At 50.7% G+C, this 15,751-nt stretch overlaps 2 protein-coding genes across 2 annotated transcripts; both read right to left on the bottom strand.

Moving 5' to 3' along the window:
* Positions 1–118: 118 nt before the first annotated feature.
* On the bottom strand, positions 119–964 carry LOC311182555 (olfactory receptor 7E178-like; the record flags this gene model as incomplete). The annotated part of the gene is made up of 1 exon (XM_084251425.1): positions 119–964. Exon 1 carries the CDS (start codon positions 947–949, stop codon positions 119–121), a length of 831 nt encoding a protein of 276 aa, XP_084107551.1. The 5' UTR covers positions 950–964.
* A 9,665-nt stretch (positions 965–10,629) lies between these two features.
* Positions 10,630–13,693, bottom strand: LOC311180673 (olfactory receptor 7E178-like; the record flags this gene model as incomplete). The annotated part of the gene is made up of 2 exons (XM_084248585.1): positions 10,630–11,572; positions 13,581–13,693. The coding sequence occupies 2 exons, from the start codon at positions 13,691–13,693 to the stop codon at positions 10,630–10,632; spliced, it is 1,056 nt and encodes a 351-aa protein (XP_084104711.1).
* Positions 13,694–15,751: the final 2,058 nt, after the last annotated feature.

The following is a 15,751-nucleotide window of genomic DNA, read 5'->3' as shown; positions in this document are numbered from 1 at the left end:
GTGAAGAAGATATAACAGTCATACTTAGTCAAATGGATGAATATTGAGGTGATTTCTGAAAACACACATGCACACTAGAAGTACTGGCATTATAGACAAAAGGAGGCAAGTGCTGAGATTAGGCTTTTCTGCTGAGAAACCTCTGCAAGGCCGTCTTGATATCCCTGTTCCTCAGGCTGTAGATGAAGGGGTTCAGCATGGGGACGACCACAGTGTACACCACAGAGGCCACCACCCCCTGCATAGGTGAATGGGAGACAGATGAGCTGAGGTACACCCCAATACCTGTCCCATAAAATAGACAAACAACTGACAGGTGAGAGCCACAAGTGGAGAAAGCTTTGTATCTGCCAACGGTCGACGGGACGTTCAAGACTGAGGAGACAATCTGTGTGTAAGAGAAAAGGATCCCAGAGACAGGGACACCGCCAAAAATAGCCCCCAAGAAATACATGACTATGGTGTGGAGGGAGGTGTCCTCACAAGCAAGCTTGATCAGTTGAGGGGGGTCGCAGAAGAAATGAGGAACATCTACGTGTGTGCAAAATGTGAGCTGTGAGATCAGCAAGCAGTGCACCTGGGACTCCAGAAGGCTGATCCAAAGAGACGCCAGCACCAGCAGGCCACAGAGGCGCGGGTTCATGGTGGTCAGGTAGTGCAGCGGGTGGCAGATGGCCACAAAGCGGTCATAGGCCATAATGGCCAGTAGTGCACTGTCCATACAGCCAAAAAAATACAAAAGGGATAACTGAATGAGACAGTCCATGTGGGAGAGGGCTCTGCTGTGAGTCTGAATGCCTGAAATCATCTTCGGGACAGTGGCAGAGGTAAAACCGATGTCAGCCACAGACAAGATGCACAGGAAAAAGTACATGGGGGTGTGCAGGTGGGGGTCAGAGGCGATGGCCAGGATGATGAGCAGGTTCCCCGTCACAGTGACCAGGTACATGGACAGGAACACGCAGAATATCAGCGGCTGGAGTGAGGGGTCATCGGAGAGTCCCAGGAGGAAGAATTCCACGACACCTGTGTGATTGCGTGGCTCCCCAAGGCAGAGACAACTTGGAAATACAAATGACAGTGGACCAAAGTGCCGTCAGTGTGTGTACACTTTGGCCTCAGCTGCCGTGAGCTCAGGCGAGAACTACACACATTTCAGTGTTTCCTGCTTGTGGCGAACCAGTTCTTGGAACTCATTTCTCTTTGTCTTGCTCCCATCTCTGCTGGGTCATGCGTGGCCTTAATATATCTCATGTATATTAATGTTTACACACACACACAATGGGGGACGGGGGAGAGAGCAAGAGCGAGTAAGAGGAAGGAGGAGACAAGACAAGGAGAGGCGAGGAAAGTGGCAGAGAGCAGCAACCTGTGGCTGCACTGACACTAGAGAGAGCAAGACCTCCTCCCCCTCTGCTGCAGCTGCTGCTGCCTTTTCACATGGAAAATCCAGAAAGATGGGGTTACAGGAACAAACACCCATGCAAGGAAAAGGGTGCATGTGAACTACTTTAAGCAGAGGCTTCATAATCCATAGATGTGAAAAGCACATTATCATGATGACTGACTTGCTTTCCTTTTTAAAAAATTAGCTTTATTTATTTGTGCACACAGGGCTGGGATGGAGGGCAGGGGTGCGGGGTGAGAGGATTAACCCCAAAAGAGTGGGGAGCAGGGCAGGCAGACTGACAGAAACACATGCTGAGGGGAGCAGCAGGGAGACAGGAGGGGTCTGCTGTGCCCTGTGGGGAGCTCTCTGGCTGGGCTGGAGCTGGGTGGCAGGGCCTGGAGAGCTTCCTAGAGCTGACCCTTGAGCCCTTGTGCCACCAGGGCGGTTGATTCTGATTTTATTTGACTGTAGGAAAATATGAAAATGAACAACATGGAAATAACCTCCCTTAATTGTGCCAGGGATAGAAATGAATATGTAAAGAAGGATACAAGAAGGAAACCGGGAGTTGGGTGAGGGAATGAAATGAAAAGAGGCCACAATGGGACCCACCTGGGGCTCCAGATTGACAGAGGAATTTCCAGAACACAGAGGACAGGTTCCTGAGCATAACGGGGCGCCCGCACCCCACTCACCTTCCCGCGGGGACACCCCAGATGCCCTCTCCTCGGACCAGGGATGGGCCTGGCGCCCTGGCCCGGAGTGACCTGCCTGGCTGTGCCTCGGACCTCCTGTTGGGCCTCACGAGCTGCTGCAGAAACCCCTTCACTTGGGACGTTTCTGGCGGCCAAGGCAGGGAGTGTCCTCGCCCCGGCCGCTCTGACCCGCCCGGACAGGCGCTGGCCTCGGTGCTGGACGGTGGTCAGCACAGCAGGGCCCGGGGGGTGGGGCGCCCCGCCCCAGACCTGAGCCCCGAGTAGCCGGTCCCCAGTTGCCCTCAACTTCTGTCCAACTTGGGGAGAACCAGAAGCCCCTGCCAGCCCTAGTCCTGGATGGATGAGGCGGGTCCCGGCCCAGTGCGCCCACCGGAGAAGCGCCTGCAGGCACTGGTTTCTGTGCAGCTGCCTCAGGTGCAGCCTCCAGGGGCGCCTGACTGAGATGGACAAGCAGGTGTCTTGCGGACCTGCCCCTGGTGACCTGAGGGGAACAGGGAATCCTGAGACCTGCAAGTGCCCAAAGCTGCCTGAGCCTATGCCCTGCGCTTCCCCCGCACCCCTGAGCACCTCACCTGCTCCCCCAGCACCAGCAGGGGCAGCCTGCCCCAGAGTGGACACAGGTGGGGCGCACCTGCCTGCAGGGCCCCCACGAGGAACCTCGGTCCTCGGGGCGGGCGCAGCTCTCCTCACCCCTGCGCAGTGTCCCCCTGGTCTCCACATTCGTGGCGCGGGGAGGCTTGGCACTTCCATCCCCCTCCCTGGACAGGCCCCTGGGCTGAGAGTGCTGGTGGGGCACCCCCTCACTGGAGTCCCACACCCTGGGCAGGACAGAGCCCGGCTCCCCAGAGCCCAAACGGCCCTGGCTGATGCCCCCTGTCTGCCTCGGGCCCGGGGCACAGCCTGAGGAGCTGCCCCACCCATCCCCTCCAGGCACTCACTGGTCTGCACCAGGCCCCGGCAGCTCCCTGGCGGGCTGTGGCTCCCAGGCCCCTCCTGGTGCAGGCGGGCTGAGCAAGGAGGCTCCGGGTGGCTGGGAGCCGGCCTCGGGCATCCTCCCTGGCGGGCGGGGCGGCCGGTCCGGGCTGAGTCAGCCTCGCGCTGCCCGGAGCCCGGGCCTGGCTGGTTATCGCCCCCGGTGGCCACGAGGGACCGAGGACGCAGTGAGGCGTGAGCCCGGCTGTCCCTGGGTGCCCGCACCCTGGAGACATCCTGGTGGTGCAGAGGGGGGGCGGCGGGTGCCCGAGAAGGGCCGGGGCGCTGCTGTCCCCCAGGAGCTGACCCCAGGGAGGCTTCTGAATTCCTGAGTCAGAGATTTCAGCAAAACACCCTCTGTTTTAAGTGGAATTTATGGTCTTTTGACTAAGACGTCTGGAACATCACTGTGTTCCTCATGGAAAAATTTTATTTTACTTTTTTTTTTTTAGTATATGTGCTGCCAAAGCAAGAACATATTTTATTTTTTAAAGATTATTTATTTTTATACAAGAGCTGGGGTACAGGCCAGATACCTGGGAGGGTGAGAATATTGACTAGAGACAGAGGCGGGAGCACAACAGGCAGACAGACCAAAGACACTGCTGAGGGGAGCAGCGGGGGAGGCACGAGAGGTCTGCCCCGCCACGTGGGAATCTCCCTGGTCAGTCAGGATCAAACCCACCCTGCAGAGGCTGCGGACAGCTTCACAGCGCTGTGCTCAACCCGCTGCCCACCCGGGAGGTCCACTCATGTGAAAATGTTAAAGTATTTTACAGTGAGAATCTGAAACAAATTCCACCTTTTCATTTAAAATTGGTGTCAACGTGTTTATTTAAACGACAGCCACCTCTACTGCCGTGCTCTGTCACTGAAGTTGTGGATGAGGAAGATATCTGCTCTGACACCCCCATTTGGAGCTTCCTATGTTTCCCAGGGAGCCAGAGTGTTCCCATGACCGCAGTGAGGCTGTGGCTCAGGCAGCGGCTGCAAGCTCTGGTCAGAGCCTGCCTGTGCCCTCAGGTGAGGGAAGGACACAGCTCATTTGCTTGTCCAGCCAGAGCATCCTCCATTCCTTGCCACGCGGACTCTCATGGTCAAGTGGACACATGTGGTTGTCCCCACTCAACAGCACAGGGGACACGTAGAAATGAGGTTTGCTGCACTTCGTCCTGCGTCCGCAAGGGACAAGAAGAATGAAGTCTCAGGTTTTTTAACCCCTAATTTCAGAAGAATCATTGTTTTCCTGAGCTTTTATGGGTGGAGAGACCCCTAGGCCTGGGCACGGCCAGGAGCGGGGTCTCCATGGCAGGGGGAGAGGAGGTAGAAGGCCATGGTGAGCACACCGAGTGGCCCGCTTGGCAGGATTCCCCGTGTTAGAACACCTGGAAGCATCACAGGTGCTGGAAAGATGAACCCCTATTTCCCAACTTGGTCCACAACCTACCAAACCACTATGTTCTCAGCAACATGTACCTGCGCAGGCCCTGACTGATGGGTAGAGACTCCCCGGATTTGGTTCTTCTGGGTTCGCAGCACTTTGCGTTCTGACACGCAGGCAGGAGTAGGCACCGCATTCCCGCCACTGCACCGGCCTATCCTGGCCGCGCCGGGGGAGCCGGTCTGCGCCCAAGTGTCAGGAAGCTTCCCGGACTTCTGATCTCTGCTTTTCATGAAGAGCCGCTCTTGTTCCAGATGTTTTTTCTTTAGATTATTTTGTGTTTACAGATCCTGAAGTCTCCATTTCTTTGCTTTTGACCTGTCTTTCCCAGCTTTGAGCTACCAAAATTAGGGTTGTTCACAGCCTGTCCCATCCTAGCTACGTGGCCTCCTAGGTCAGAGGACCCCACATGAGTAACAACATTTTCCTATCTCTGTTTCCCCAGACTGGGCGGCAGATGCTTTGCTACTCAGTAAATCTGACATGAGAGAGGCCACTGGTACATGGAATATGCTCAAGATCGCATATCACCAGAGAGATGGAAACCAAACCCACAAAAAGAAATAACCTAGAAGATACCCCACTCCTTGATGACAGGACGACATTGGGGTAGGCTGTCATTCAAATAAACACGTCAAGACTAACATTAAGTGAAAATATGGAATTCATTTCAGACTCATTGTAAAATAACCTGTTTAAAACTTTTCCATGAGGAACACAGTGAATTTCCAGATGTCTTAGCCAAAAGATTACTAATTCCATTAAAAATAGAGGGTGTTTTCAATAACCAAAACAAAGAGACACCCCACCCACTGGGAGAACAGTTTTGCACACAACACTAATGATAAAGGACTGATCACAATAATCTGCAAAGAGCTGATGAGACTGAACATCAACAAAGAAAATAATCCAGTCAAAAAATGGGCAGAAGAGCTAAAAAGAAACTTCTCTGAAGAGGAAATGCAAATGGCCAACAGGCATATGAAAAAATGTTCAACAACACTTGCAATCAGGGAAATGCAAATCAAAACGACCATGAGATACCATCTTACACCAGTGAGAATGGCACATATTAAACAAACTAGCAACAACAAATGTTGGCGAGGGTGTCGAGAAAAAGGAACTCTCCTGCACTGCTGGTGGGAGTGCAAACTGGTCCAACCACGATGGAGAGCTGTGTGGAGATTTCTGGACCTACTAAACATAGAGCTTCCACAGGATCCAGCAATTCCACACCTAGGTATTTACCCAAAGGACACAGAAACATCCATTCCAAAGAGCCTCTGCAACCCTATGTTTACAGCAGCACTATTTACAATAGCTAAGCTTTGGAAACAGCCCAAATGCCCAAAAATAGATGACTGGATCAAGAAGACGTGGTCCATATACACCATGGAATATTACTCAGCATTCAAAAAAGATAAACACAGACATTATAAACCAGAGACATGTTGCAGGAGAGGAGGAGGGAGAGGGATCAGAGGGAATGAGGGGGGAGCACAGAGGACTCATGGGTGCACGAGTGCCTTGGGGAAGGAAACTCTATGGGGTCTACACCTGAGGGGGTAGGGGGAAGCAAATATTGTTTAAAAATGAACATTGATGCAAAAATTAAAAAAAATAATCAAAAGGCCAGAAAAGTTCTTGATTTTCCACACTGACTTAAGATATATTTCATTTTATCTATTTTATATCTTATTTCAAGAATGAGGAATCAGTATAAAGATATATTTAAGAGACCTATGGGGACTACAGTGATGTAAGAAAAAATTTAATGAAAAAGAAGACATATTTAAGAGCAAAAATACATTAAGAACATGTTATTTCAATAAACATCAAACTATCACAGTTATTATACAACATTTCACAAGTTCAGTTCAAATCAATATTAAATAACAGGACACAATCTAGCAGATGCTTCTTAGAGCTGTTACCTTGCCCTGTAATCCAGCAATGTACACACTGTGTAGACAGAAAACTCTGTATACAAGTGGACTGAAAGGTTAATCACTACAGTGTTTTGCATCCTGTAAATGCTTGATGAACACAAAATACCTGAAGAAACATGAGGGGAAAATAACCACCGGGGAATGTAGAACCTAAACAGTCAAAACTATTACATTTTTATTAAAAAAAGAATTTTCTTAAAAAATGACATCAATCAAAAGCAGTAGAAGGAACACAATGATAAAAATTAAAGCAGAAAAAAAAAATGAAATAGTGAGACAGTCCAGAAACTTAATCCATCTAAAACCTGGTTCTTGGAAAAAATAAAGACAATAGACAAACCGTTAGGTAGAATCACTAAGAAAAGAAGGGAGAAAACTCAAATAGATTCAGAAAATAAAGAGAAGAAATTGCAACAGACATCTCAGGTATTCACAGAATTATACGAGATTACTACGAACACTCCTAAGCCGGTTAGTTCAATACCCTAGATGACATGGACAAAGTCCTAAAAAAAATATACAGCCATCTAAGACTAAGTAGGAAAGAAATTGAAAACTGAACAGAAAAATTACAAGCAAGGAAACTGAAACAGTAATCTAGACTCCCAAGAAACAGAAGTCTAGGACCAAATGGCTTCAGGAGTGGATTCTCCCAAGCCTTCCAAGATGAGCTAATACCTATCTGCCTCAAATTCTTTCAAAAGTTTGAGAAAGAGGGAAGACTACCAAACATTTGATGAGGCCATCATCACCACAGTGCCAAAAACAATGACACCCCCCACCCATATGAAAACTACAGACTAATCTCCCTAATGAACATAGATGCAAAAGTCCTCAACAAAATCTTAGTAAATCCAATTAAACAATGTGTTGAAAAGATCATGCACCACCACACACCACAGCCATGTGGGGTTTATACCAGGGAGACAAGGATGGTTTGAAAATCAAGCTATATAATTCGGTGTACGTAAAAGGTAAGATGCAGCCATATGATCATATTAATTGATGCTGAGAAACTATTTGAGAAGAGTCAACCTCCATTGTGATGCAAACTCAAAACCTGGGGGCTAATGGAACATATGGCAACATAATAAAGACCAGATCTGACAAACCACAGGGAACCCACAAGGGGGAGAAAGTAAGAGCTTTTCCAGTAAGATCGTGAGCAAATCCTGTGTTTCCAATGAGCAGCCTGGTAATGTGGCTAATGATACTGTATTCTGTATCTGAAAATTTCTACAAGAGTGTATCGTACATGCTCTCACCACAAACACAGAAATAGTGGTTATGTGACACGATGGATTAACTCTTCATGGCATCTCTTTGCAATGTATCAAATCAACACGCTGGGATCCACTTGGAGAGCTGACAATGGAGGCAGATGCAGGACTTTCCTCCAGTAACCAAATATGCACCAAAAGAACACTCTAGAAAATCTGTTCTGTGTGTCCTGGTCACACATTGATGGCATTCCTGAGGGCAATGGAGGTGACTGCCAGGCACAGCAGGACCAGACAGGTGGACTGCGAATTTATTACCATTCCAAGAAGCCCACAGGAGAGCGGTTAACCTGGACACAGAGGGTTGAATTGAATCCAAACAGGACTTTATAAGAGTCTGACCTGGATGGGGTAAAAGTCAGTGTTTTCAATCTATTTTCTCAGCATTACTGGAGTGAAGAGTGCTGCTTCTTAGAAGGGTCATCTCATTTCCATGACCCCAGCTTCATTCCTCAAAGCACTGAGAATTTAATTGGAGAACACTGACGAGGACTCAGTTTCTTCATGTATTCAGTTTTTTTTTTTTTCATCACTGCAATGAGTGTTTTCCACTAACTTAACACAGCTCTAAGCAACCCTCCAGCTCCTGTGGAAGTTACATACAGACCATGAGAGTACTTATTACTCACAGCCCAACCTCTGTGACCTTAAGCAAGTTTATAAAGGAATGTGAGAAGTATGAGTTGCCACAACATCAAGAGTAATCGAAGCAACTTATGAAGTCACTCCTTTGGGCAAAGAGGGCAGGCATTTTCTGGATTTGCCTTTGGATGATGGTGCCACCGTGCAACCAGACTGCTTGTTCAGTCATTTCAAATAGTTTTTTTTTTTTTAAAGATTTATTTATTTACGCATACAAGAACTGGGGTACAGACCAGAGTTGTGGGGGGTGAGAGGATTCACCAGAGACAGAGCGGGGAACAGAACAGGCAGACTGACTGAAACACACTGCTGAGGGGAGAAGCATGGAGACAGGAGAGGTCTGCCCACCGGGTGGGTAGCTCCCTGGCTGGAGCTCGAACTCATGCTGCAGTGGCTGTGATAGTTTCACATGTCGCATCTCAACCACTTGCCCCACCAGGGAGGGAGGCCTTATTTTTAATTTTTTGAGGAATCTCCTCCTAACAACATTGTGCAAGAATTCCCTTTTCTCCATTTCCTACCCAACGCTTGCTTTATTTTGTCTGTTGGATAAATGCAATCGTCACAGGTGTGAGGTGATTCTTCATTTTGTCAATTTTATTTTCATGAGTAATAAGAGATGATGCCCAATTTTCATCTGTCTTTTTGAGACTCAGTTTCACTGCTTAGTGGTTTTATAGCATAACTTCCTGCATAAATGTGAGGGATTCCTCATTTCTTTTGTGATGTTACTCAACTTTACCTTACTTATTCTGACACCTCCTCAAAAGGAGTAATTTATTTCTCTGATGTCATCTTTGGAGGAATTCCATTCACAGGGATCCACTACTCTTTTTCTTTTTTTAAAGATTTATTTATTTACATAAGCAGTGGGTACAGTCAGAAGCGCAAGGGTGACAAAATTCACCAGAGCCAGAGCAGGGAACAGAATAGGCAGACTGACAAAATACACTACTGAGGGGAGCAGCGGGCGCTGCCATGTGGGACCCTCGCTGGTTATGGGATATCAAACCAGCACTGCAGAGGCTGCAGGCAGCGTCACAGCCCAGCGCTCAACCACTGCGCCACCAGGGGAGGCACAGGCATCCACTACTCTTGTACTCAATTTGTTTCCTCCATTAGGACAGTCCCAAGAATGGTTGAACATAAGAATATTTCCTAATTGTGTTTCTTACTTCTTAGTTGCTAACTCATTTTATGGAAAAAGACTTGGGGTTATGTGTGTTTATCTGCATCACTTACATGCGACATACAGTACTATAGGCACACTAGACCTTTTCAATTAAAGTCCTAGAATCAGAGTCATCAAGAGGGCATGGAGGAGGATTATAGCAAAACACCCTAGTATCATTATCTGTGTTACCTTGTTTTGAATGGACTGAGAAATACAGAAAAATGAACATGCACAAAAGAAATTCTGAATGTGAATTGCACATTACATATATCCGTAAGTCCTTTTGTGCATTTGTATTTCATTATAAAGAATCAGTTACGCTAGATGGATAAGTTGTAAAGACGAGCTGTTTCACACAATGTTTGACACAATGTTTATAATCTTCAATATTTTTTGCACACCATACATCTGAAAAAAGCTTAAACTCTGAAATTTACAAAGTACATATAAAATGATACAACAAAGAAGCAAATGATCCAATAAAAATGGGCAAAGGAAATCAACAGGTACTTCTCTAAAGAAGACATTCACATGACCTACAGACATATGAGAGAAAGTTCAACATTACCTAGCACAAGAGAAATGCAAATTAAAATGATGCTGATATAGACTGGCCCGTAGGAAAAAAAAAACCAGAATAAATAAATGTGTCAAGTTTGCAGGGAAAAAGGAACACTCATCCACTCCTGCTGGGAATCCAAACTGAGACAGACCCTGTGGAAAATGGTACAGAGATTTCCCAGAAAATGATAGTAGAATTTGTATGAGGGAGCAATAGCACTACTAGGTATTCATACAAATAACATCATGAAAAGTCTGTATGAAAAGATCTGTGTACACCTATGCACACAGCAGCTCTACCAACCATTGACAGATAATGGAACCAAGCAAGTTTCACCAACAGGTGAATGAATAGAGAAAGCATGGACCACATATTCAGTGGAATATTATACAGCCATGAAGAAGAAGTAATAGCCATACTTGGATCACATAAATGAATCCTGAGGTGATTTCTAGACACTGGAAGTACTGGCATTACAGACAAAAAGGAGGCAGGTGCTGAGATTAGACTTTTTTACTAAGAAGCCTCTGTAAGGCTGTCTTGATGTCCCTGTTCCTCAGGCTGTAGATGAAGGGGTTCAGCATGGGGACAACCATAGTATACACCACAGAGGCCACCATCCCGTGCACAGGAGAACGGGAGACAGCTGAGCTGAGGTATGCCCCAATACCTGTCCCATAAAATAGACAAACTACTGACAGGTGAGAGCCACAGGTGGAGAAAGCTTTGAACCTCCCGCCTGCCGACGGGATCCTCAACACTGAGGAGACAATCTGTGTGTAAGAGAAAAGGATCCCTGAGACAGGGACACCGCCAAAAATAGCCCCAATGATATACATGAATATGGTATAGAGAGAGGTGTCCACACAGGCAAGCTTGATCAGTAGAGGGGGGTCGCAGAAGAAATGAGGAACGTCTACATGTGTGCAAAACGTGAGCTGTGAGATCATCAAGCAGTTCACCTGGGAGTCCAGAAGGCTGACCCAGAGAGACGCCAGCACCAGCAGGCCACAGAGGCGTGGGTTCATGGTGGTCAGGTAGTGCAGCGGGTGGCAGATGGCCACAAAGCGGTCATAGGCCATAACAGCCAGCAGTGCGCTGTCCAGACACAAAAAAAAATACAAAAGGGATAACTGAATGAGGCAGTCCATGTGGGAGAGGGCTCTGCTGTGAGTCTGAATGTCGGATATCATCTTCGGGACAGTGGCAGAGGTAAAACCGATGTCAGCCACAGACAAGATGGACAGGAAAAAGTACATGGGGGTGTGCAGGTGGGGGTCAGAGGCGATGGCCAGGATGATGAGCAGGTTCCCCATCACGGTGACCAGGTACGTGGACAGGAACACGCAGACTATCAGCGGCTGGAGTGCGGGGTCCTCTGAGAGCCCCAGGAGGAAGAATTCCACGACACCTGTGTGATTGCGTGGCTCCCCCAGGCAGAGACAACTTTTGGAAACACAAATGACAGTGGACCAAAGTGCCGTCAGTGTGTGTACACTTTGGCCTCAGCTACCGTGAGCTCAGGCAAGAACTACACACATTTCAGTGTTTCTTGCTTGTGGCAAACAAGTTCCTAGAACTCATTTCTCTTTGTCTTGCTCCCATCTCTGCTGGGTCATGTGGGAACATAATATATCTTATATATACATATTCCTATTTATACACACACACACACATACACACATATATATTTTGAGAGAGAGCCAGAGAGAGAGGAAGGAGGAGACAAGACAAGGAGAGGCAAGGAACTGGGCAGCTAGCAGGGACTTGGCTGCACTTACACTAGAGAGAGCAAGACCTCCTCCCCCTCTGCTGCAGCTGCCCATGTCTTCTCACAAGGAAAATCCAGAAAGATGGGGTTACAGGAAGAAACACCCAGGCAAGAAAAAGGGTGCATGTGAACTAATTTAAGCCGAGGCTGCCTAATCCACAGATATGAAAAGCACATTATCATGATGACTGACTTGCTTTCCTTTTAAAAATTTAGCTTTATTTATTTGTGCAACAAGCCCTGGGGTGGAGGGGAGGGGTGCGGGGGTGAGAGGACTTGCCAGAGACAGAGCAGGGAGCAGAGCTGGCAGACTGACAGAAACACATGCTGAGGGAGCAGCTGGGAGACAGGAGGGGACTGCTAGGCCCTGTGGGGAGCTCCCTGGCTGGGATGGAGCTGCTGGCAGGGGCTGGAGGGAGCTTCCTGGAGATGACACTGGAGCCCTTGTGCCACTAGGGCAGCTGATTCTGATTTAATCTGATTGGAGGAAAAATATGAAAACGAACAACATGGAAATAACCTCCTTTAAATTGTGTCCAGGCATAGAAATGAATATACAAAGAAGGGTACAAAAAGGAAACCGGGACTTGGGGGAGGAAATGAAATGAAAAGAGGCCACAATTGGACCCACCTGGGGCTCCAGATTGACAGAGGAATTTCCAGAACACAGATGACAGGCTCCTGAGCATAACGGGGCGCCCGCACCCCACTCACCTTCCCGCGGGGACACCCCAGAGCCCCTCTCCTTGGACTGGGGAGGGGCCTGGCGCCCTGGCCAGGAGTGACCTGCCTGGCTGTGCCTTGGACCTCCTGTTGGGCCTCAGGAGCTGCTGCAGAAACCCCTTCACTTGTGAGGTTTCTGGCGGCCAAGGCAGGGAGTGTCCCCGCCCCGGCCGCTCTGACCCGGCCCGGACTCACGCTGGCCGCGGTGCTGGAGGGTGGTCAGCACAGCAGGTGCGAGGGGGCGGGGGGCGCCCCAGACCTGAGCCCCAAGTAGCAGGTCCCCAGTTGCCCTCAACTTCTGTCCACCTTGGGCGAACCAGAAGCCCCTGCCAGCCCTTGTTGGGGACTGATGAGGCAGGACTCTGCACAGGACCCCTGAGGGCGCTGACCCCCGAGGGTCCCAGCCCTGCCTGCCCCCCAGAGAAGCGCCCCGCGGAGGAGCTGGTTTCTGTGCAGCTGCCTCAGGTGCAGCCTCCAGGGGTCTCTGCAGAACTGCCCCTGGTGACCCTAGGGGAAGGGGAATCCTGAGGCCTGCTAGTGCCCAAGGCTGCCCAAGCCCATTTTTGTGCCTCCTCGGCGCCCCTGAGCACCCCGCCTGCTCCCCCAGACGCCAGCAGGGGCGGCCTGCCCAGGGTGGACACAGGCGGGGCGCGCCCGCCCGCAGGGCCCCCACGAGGAGCCCCGGTCCACGGGGCAGGCGCAGCTGTCCTCACCCTGTGCAGTGTCCCCCCTGGTCTCCACATTCGGGGCGCGGGGAGGCTTGGAGCATCCATCCCCCTCCCTGGACAGGACCCTGGGCTGAGGGCGCTGGCGGGGCGCCGCCCCGACCCGGAGTCCACACCCTGGGCAGGACAGAGCCCGGCGCCCCGGAGCCCACACAGCCCTGGCTGACCCCCCTGTCTGCCTCGCGCCCGGGCGCAGCCTGAGGACCCGCCCCGCCGCCCCCGCCCGGCCACTCACTGGTCTGCGCCCGGCCCCTGCGGCCCCCTGGCGGGCTGTGGCTCCCGGGCCCCTCCCGGCGGGGGCGGGCCGAGCGCGGAGGCTGCGGGCGGCGGGGAGCCGGCCTCGGGCATCCTCCCTGGCGGGCGGGGCGGCCGGTCCGGGCTGAGTCAGCCTCGCGCTGCCCGGAGCCCCGGCCTGGCTGGTTATCGCCCCGGGTGGCCGCGAGGGACCGAGGACGCGGCGCGGGGTGAGCCCGGCTGTCCCTGGGGACCCGCGCCCTGGAGACACCCTGGCGGTGCAGAGGGGGTGGCGGGTGCCAGAGAAGGGCCGGGGCGCTCTGTCCCCCAGGAGCTGACCCCGCGCGGGCTTCTGACTCCCCGCGTCAGAGATTTCAGCAAAACACTGTCTGTTTTCAATGGAATTCGTGATCTTTTGGCTCAGACATCTGGAGATTCACTGTGCTCCTCATGGAAAAGTTTTATTTATTTTACTTTATTGTTTTAAAGTTTTATTTATTTTTATACAAGAGGTGGGTACAGGCCAGAGTCACGGGAAGGTGAGAGGACTCACCAGAGACAGAGTGGGGAGCAGAACAGGCAGACTGACCGAAGACACTGCTGAGGGGAACAGCGGGCGAGACAGGAGAGGTCTGCCCCGCCATGTGGGAATCTCCCTGGCTGGCCCAGAATCGAACTGTTATAGGACATGGAGAGGGGCAGCCCAAACCCCGCAAACCTGCCTATTCTACATGGGTTCTGCCATCCGCCGCATCAACACAAAACATAGGAGACTTTAATGGGAAGGAACTTTAATAAAACTAGGAAACAATACAGGTAAGGCAAAGAGTCTAGTTTCTAAGTGAAGCACCCAAAGTGACCCGTCCCCTCGTGGGTAAAAGTCCATCCAAATGGGATCCGCCCGGAGCAAGGCCCCAAAGCCTGCCACAAGTCTAAAACATCTTCCAGTGGGGACCCACAGAAAAGGGTCACAAACAACCGGACAAGCCCGGAAGGAAAAGAGCAAAATCAACATCAAGATAAAAACTGCCATGGTCACCTCCCCATGGGTCTCCCCCACATCTGTGTCACCCAGTCCACGACCAAAAGACAAGCGCAGTTTCTTCACGTGTCTCTAGGCTCCATGCGCCTCCTCCAGGTCTCCTGGCTCCATCCTGCTTCCTTCCTCAGTCTCTTCTGCAGCTTCTCCTCTTCCTGCTCAGCTCCACCCTCCCTTGGGTGGGGCAGGGAACCTCCCCCTTTCCTGGGGACCACCCTGTTACAGAACCCGAGCTGCCAAGGCTGTGGACAGCTTCACAGCCCTGTGCTCAATCCGCTGCACTACCGGGGAGGTCCAGTCATGTAAAAATGTTAGAATAAAGTATTTTACAGTGAGAATCTGAAACAAATTCCACCTTTTCATTTACAATTGGGGTCAACGTGTTTATTTAAACGACAGCCACCTCTACTGCCGTGCTCTGTCACTGAAGTTGTGGATGAGGAAGATATCTGCCCTGACACCCCCATTTCGAGCTTCCTATGTTTCCCGGGGAGCCAGAGGGTTCACATGACCGCAGAGAGGCTGCAGTTGGGCAGTGGCTGCAAGCTCTGGTCAGAGCCTGCCTACGCCCTCAGGTGCAGGGGAGGACACAGCTCATTTGCTTGTCCAGCCAGAGCATCCTCCATTCTTGGCCACACGCACTCTCATGGTCAAGTGGACACATGTGGTTGTCCCCACGGGTAGAAATCAGGTTTGCTGCACTTCTTCCTGCGTCCGCAGGGGACAAGAAGAATAAAATCTCAGGTTTTTTCAACCCCTAATTTCAGAAGAATCATAGTTTTCCTGAGCTTTTATGGGTGGAAAGACCCCTAGGCCTGGGCACAGCCAGGAGCGGGGTCTCCATGGCTGGGGTAGAGGAGGTAGGCCTTGGTGAGCACACCGAGTGGCCCGCTTGGCAGGATCCACCGTGTTAGAACATCTGGAAGCATCACAGGTGCTGGAAAGATGAACCCCTATTTCCCAACGTGGTCCACAACCCATCAGACTGTTATGTTCTCAGCAACATGTCCCTGCCGAGGCCCTGACTTATGGGTAGAGACGGCCCCGGATTTGGTTCTTCTGGGTTCGCAGCACTTTGCCTTCTGACACGCAGGCAGGAGCAGGCCCGCGTGTTCCCGCCACTGGACCCGCCT

Source organism: Talpa europaea (assembly GCF_964194135.1).
Source record: "Talpa europaea genome assembly, chromosome: 12".
In the NCBI taxonomy this organism is placed as follows: Eukaryota; Metazoa; Chordata; class Mammalia; order Eulipotyphla; family Talpidae; genus Talpa; species Talpa europaea.
Note: the sequence above shows the minus strand (reverse complement) of the source record. Positions and strands in the feature narration are given on the sequence as shown.